The 5,971-nt window shown below is 54.1% G+C and overlaps 1 protein-coding gene across 6 annotated transcripts in view; it reads right to left on the bottom strand.

Annotated features, from left to right (window-relative positions):
• The window catches only part of CD82 (CD82 molecule), a 50,762-nt gene that overhangs the window by 19,893 nt on the left and 24,898 nt on the right, over positions 1 to 5,971 (bottom strand). For all 6 annotated transcript variants that reach the window (XM_011356857.2, XM_011356854.2, XM_011356855.2 and 3 more), the window contains one exon: positions 3,520 to 3,602. In XM_011356857.2, the coding sequence (XP_011355159.1) occupies positions 3,520 to 3,582 (63 nt within the window). In that variant the 5' untranslated portion in view covers positions 3,583 to 3,602. The remainder of the gene's footprint in view (positions 1 to 3,519; positions 3,603 to 5,971) is intronic.

Raw genomic sequence — 5,971 nt, 5'->3', positions numbered from 1 at the left:
AAAAGGAATGGAGCCCCACTGTGGCACAGCACGGGCTGTTTCGGTCTGGAAGTGAGTACCTCGCTTACCTTTCCCTAGTCTAGGTCCCTTCAAGATGGCAGCTGGTGATGACTACGGGGATGAAGGCGTGATGACCACCCCGCATTTGCCTGCCACTGTCTTCCGGAAGCTCACTTGTCCCCTCCTCTCTCCTTGGCAGATGAGACATTACTGTCCTCACTTTACAGATGGGGAAACTGAAGCCTGGACCTTGCTCGAGGTCACCCAATATTCATCCACCGACGGCTCAAAGCCAGATCTGACTATTAACCTGGGCCAGGCGATGGCATGTCAGCTGCAGGGATGCTTGGGGTACGTCCTGGGCTTTACCCTAGACAGCCAGTCTCGGGGGACAGGAAGGCTACTGAGACCCCAGGGAAGCGAAGGGTTCACCCTCAGGTGAAGGCACTTCAGACTGCAGCTTGCTGGGAGCGGGGTGCTTTCCAGGACCTGGCAGTTAGGTTCCCAGACTCCTGAACCCCTGCCCGCCCCACCCTGAAACTAGCAAGCACCCTCGGTCTGCTCCTGTCACCTCAGAAACACGGGGCAGAGTCCCTGCCCCACCTACCTCCTGCACCTACCCACAGGGCAGGGCAAGGGGGAGAAATGCCCTTCCAAAAAGGGACCAGGCGGCAGGACAGAAAATTCCCTCTGGGTGAATAGAATCCCAAATAAAATCCCAGACAGCCCAGCTGAGCTCCCGGGCTCTCCCGGAGAAACCCGGGGAAAAGCCCCTGGTGCCGCCCTGGAGTTTCTCTGCAGGCCTGATAACTGCAGCCTGGCTGACGGGTGGGGCTGGGTCGGCCACCGGCCTATGGGGCCAGCCAGGAAGGAGGCTGGGCCAGGTGGCTGACTAGAATGGGAACCATGGTACCCCTTTCTTCTGTGAACCAAGACCAAGGACCCAGCATACACCCCACAATAACCACTCCCAGCCCTGTCAGAATCACCCCACAGGGCTCAGCCGGGAGCCAGCATCCTTCCCCCAGAATGCCCACAGCACCAGCAGGCTCAGGGTTGCTTTGGCCATGAGAAAAGCTGCTAGGGCACTTTTCTATGTAGTCTGGGGTCAGGGAAGGGGGTAAGCAAGGATGCACGCATATACACAAGTGCATGTGTGAGCACACACAGCAGCCAGAGAGATTTTTCCAAACCACAAGTCCAGTCATGTAACTGCTTCTCACTGTATGTAAAACAAAGACCAGAATCATTCCAGGAAGCCCGCATGGCCTGCACCCTGGAGAGGCACGCTCTGCTCCACGCCCTCACTGCACTTAGGCTCCTGCTGCCCGGACCCCTCTCTCTCCAGCCACAGGTAACTCCAGGCACTGTTTGCTGACCGCCCTGAAAAGGTCAAATGCCTTATTATCTGCTTCCCTAGGGGCCCTATCCTTCATTCCCAGCACAACCTCAACTGCAATTTTAGCATCCATTTAATTATTCGATGGGAACCCACCGCCCTCCAGAACAGAAGCTCCTTGAGCACAGAAACCAAAGCTCTTCTGCTGGTTTGTGTCGACTTTGCGCCCCTGATAGGTTCTGGATATGGAAGTGTCAAACACACATCTGGTGAATGAGTGAACACACACACACACACACACACACAGTCACGTCTCTCTCCTTCCCCTCTTACTTGCCTGTTATAAAAGCTCTCCCCCCGCCCCCCACCACCCCCCATCCTGATGGACCATTCTGGGCAGGGCCCCAGCATGCAGGGAGTTAACACCTGACTGCTGCCAGCCCCCTGGAGCAGCTGGGAGGAAGCCAAGCCCCCAAGACCAGCCCCAGAGCTCTGGCTAGAGAGAAGCTTTTCCAGTGTCTGGCTCCATGGGCAGCCTGGAAGCAGAACAGGAAAGGACACCATGGCCAAAACCATCAGTCTCACTCCCTTTCTCCACGAAGTCTCTACCCACTCCCTCCTACTGCATGGGGGGAGAGGGGCTCTCTACAGCCCTGCGCCCCAAGCCCTGTCACCATCTAGAGCCCCCAAGGATGGAGCCACAGCACTCCCACCTCCTGTCCTCCGGTTCTGGTCATTGGCCTTGAAGCTGGCCTCAGCCTGGGAGCCAAGTGCCTGCCAGGGAAGGCTAGGCTCCGGCTGCCCGAGCAGCTGCTTTCCAGAGGCCTGAGCCAGCCAGGAGGGGCGTGACTGCTAAGCTGGGGAAGCCCAGGTGCCCAGGCCTGGCCTTGGGTGGCTTCCAGGCCTGGCTGCCATCAGTGGAAGGCCAGAGCCATACCAGGGCCTCGGCATGGTCCTTGAGGAGGGAGCTGGAGCTGAGGCTGGGGCCAAGGTGGATGAACAGCAGGGCGGGCAGCACCAGGGCTGTCCACGTGCATGTGTGTGTGCACGTGTATACACAGTATATGCTTCTGTGCACCAGGAACACACGTGTAAGTATCTGTGTGTTGGGTTAAAGTTATGAAGGGGAATTCAAAATAATGCTTTACTTTCTAAACTTTCCACAATCCTATGTAACTTGTAATAGAAACCAATTTTTCCTACAAGTAATTCATGTCTGTTGTAGAAAACTTGGAAAATGCAAGAGAGGCATAAAGAATAAAACCAAAATTCCCAGGAATCCAACATTAACATGCAGAGGTATTTTTTTTCTCCTCTCAAAAATGTTCATGAATGTGTACAATTTTTTAAAAATAAAACTGGATCATAATAAACATCCTATGGTATAACGTGATTTTTAACAGCTTAGAGTGAATCAACAACATGGAGAGGCCACAGCCCACAGCACCACCCTGGGGCTGTGAAGACCCCTCCAGGCCACTCTCCCCCACCCCATCACACACACACACACACACACTGTCACACTCCCACACACGTTCTCATACACACTCTCTCTCACACATTCACACACACCTATTCATACACTCACACACTCAGACACACACACACACACACACGCACAGACACGTACACTGTCACACTCCCACACATGCACACTCACACACACATTCTCATACACACACCTACTCATACGCTCACATACACTCACACACACACTCAGACACACACACACACACACACACACACACACACACAATCATCCTGGCAACTCCAAAGCAGGAGGAGTCAGTTGGTGCCAGGCCAGACAGGAAAATCAGAGCCCCAGGAAAACCAGCTCCAGATGTGCCTGGGGCTCACATCTGGGCGTCCCCTTGGCTCAGGGACCTGGTGAGGCCTGCCAGGGTGGGTCTGGGGAAGGGGGACTGTGTCTCCGCTTTGGTCCAGAGCCCAGCCTCCTCTTGCCTACCCTCTGGGAGCTTGAGATGCATGCTCCGCGGAGCCAGCTGCAAATGCCAGGAGTCTCCTCACTACCCCCACCAGTTCCATTTAGAATGGTCTGTCCTCAGCCCCCACCCAACACACCCCACCACCGGCGCCAGACTCCATTGGGTCTCAGGCTGGGGTGCCCCCAACAGAAGAGTCCCTGTTTGAGGCAGTCAGGAGGTGCTGGCCATACTTACGAAGAAGAGCAAATTGAAGAGGAAGAGAAAGTATTTGGTGATCTTGATACAGGCTGACCCCATCCTGCCGGCCTTGGAGTTTCCTGGGGAGAAGGGAAAAGGCAGGTAGGTCAGGACAGGCGGGACAAGGCGGGGCAGGGGAGGAGACAACCAAAGCTGATGGGCACCCACCATCCGCCAGCCCCTACTCCTCCCAGCTCCCCCTTGCAACAACCCCAAGAGCTAGGTACCGACGTGAGGTTCTGTTTTACGGCACCCTGAGGCCCAGAGAGCTTAGATGACTGGCCCAAAGCCACACAGCTAGGAAGTCTTGGCTGCTTGATGCTTGGCCATTAGGGTCAGCATCAGCCACTCTCCCAGGGCCACGCCTGGAAGGAACTTGTCCAGGAGAACCTCAGGGTCTGAAACTTGCCCGAATGGACGCTAGTAGAAGTCGGGAGGCCAGGGAGTTAGTGATGGCGGGACACCTAGAGGTGAGACCTCTGTTTTTTTCCCCACACATCTTCGGATCCCTTCCGGGTTTAGGGGAGCTGCTGGGGGAGGAGAGTTCAGGTCCTCAGAAAATGGACTCAGGGCACCCTCCATGGCATTGTGGAACATCCAACAAATACGAAAAATACAAATTCAACAGAAATTTTTGTCTCACCCCATAGATAAAAATTGTCATCATTTTAGTAGCTATACTTCCAGTGGCCATGTGTATAACAAATTGTTTTAAACGAAAGTGGGCTCATACTATACAGAGTGATTTGTCGCCTGCTTTTTTCATTCTACAATATACCATCTCTTTATGTGGATAAAATGTTGTTCTACATAATTTTATACTTTGCATGGATTTCCGTATTATTGATTACTACTTATTAACAATTTTTTGGGGGGAGGGTCACAGACTTTCCCAGAAAACTCATGAATAGGTAGCATTTTGCAAATAATTTCTGGGGTTCATAGACCCCATGAGGCCCCTTCAGGAACCCCAAAAGACCGCAGGTTAGTCCCAGATAAAGATATACAATCAAAAATGAACATGTAAGTTGTTCCCAATTTTTCACAGTCACCCTTGGTGACACAACTCATGTTTCTATAACAACACAGACCATGTTTGAACTTGCTGTGTGTGTCCCTCTATACAGAAGGACCCCAGGCCAGGGCAGGACTCAGTGAAGAAGAGGGAAGCTAAAAGTGGCTTCCCTTGCACCCTCCCGGAGGCCAGACAACCCGAGAATGACAACAGCCTGGCCTCAGGCCCTGTGGGGTGAAGGAAACCAGCAACAGGCAGCTGGGGCCAGGATGGCTGCATGGCCGGGAACAGCTGCATGGGCAGAGTCATGCTCGGGGGTGGGGAAGCAGGCACCAGACCCAGGCACATTCCCACTGCCCTGTGTAGGTGGAGGAGGATGAAGATCACAGAGCAGAGAGAACAGAGGCCCCGAGGGACCAGGTGTGGGTTTCACCCCTTCCTTGCGGGGTGAAAGGCAGTCCTAAGACATGGGAATCTCCCCTCTCCATACTTCTCTGGACATAAAAAACTTCACCTTTATACACCTACAGTGACGGGGAGAGGCAGGTTAAGGCAGAGAGCTCACCACCTCCCAAAGGGTCCACTTCAGCTTTCTGACACCTCTGTTAGAGAAAGTTTTCTTTAGCTGCCTTTCTGTGGGTCAGATTTGGGCGCAACGTGCAGCAAAGCCATCCAAAGCAGAAAAAGGCCGCGTGGGTGGTAGTGAGCTCCCTGTCGCATGTGGCGTGGAAGCAAAGTCTGAATTCAGACTCACTGGGGGTGGGGGTTTCAAGTGCTATACGGGGAGATTAGACCGAATGGCTCTTCCAGGCTCCTAGGGTGCAAGGCCTGGGTCTGAGAAATGCAGAGGCAGTGGTTACTCAGGAACCATGAGAGTATGGTCTCCGCCTCCTAGGGCCTCCCTCACCCCACTCAGAGGGGAGAAAATACCCTCCGCCCCACCCATGTCAGCAGATCTGGAGATCTGAGAGTAACAGCTGCCCGGCTGGTCCGCATACAGAAGACCCGCTGCCTTCTCTTCCCTCCCAGCACAGAGCCTGTCAGACCACGGGCACTGGATAGACTCATGGAACAAACAGCAAGAGCATAAGAGCCTCTCGTGAAGGGAGGCGTGCTTTTCTTTCCTACCAGGGACCTACTCGCCTGGCTGGATCTCCTCCCAGTGAATGACACGGGACACCCACCCCGAGGGGCTGACGTCAGCTTAGCCCAAGTGGCCTATAGATAAGTCATCGCTTCACCAGAAGAACTTCAGTAACGACATCCTAGCGGTCAAGCGGTCCAGAGACACGAGTGGCTGTGCCAGTTGGTTCTTGCGAAACTGGAGAAGTGTGGAAACAGTGCTTTGGCAACTGCAGCAGACCTGCCGTGTTGCACACAGTTCCAGAGAGTCCGGGAAGCGGCTCTGTACACGTTCCGGCTCCCGCATCCTCC

The sequence above is a fragment of the Pteropus vampyrus genome, unplaced genomic scaffold, assembly GCF_000151845.1.
Source record: "Pteropus vampyrus isolate Shadow unplaced genomic scaffold, Pvam_2.0 Scaffold31, whole genome shotgun sequence".
In the NCBI taxonomy this organism is placed as follows: Eukaryota; Metazoa; Chordata; class Mammalia; order Chiroptera; family Pteropodidae; genus Pteropus; species Pteropus vampyrus.
The sequence above is the reverse complement of the archived record's forward strand: the minus strand, read 5'-3'. Positions and strand labels throughout refer to the sequence as shown.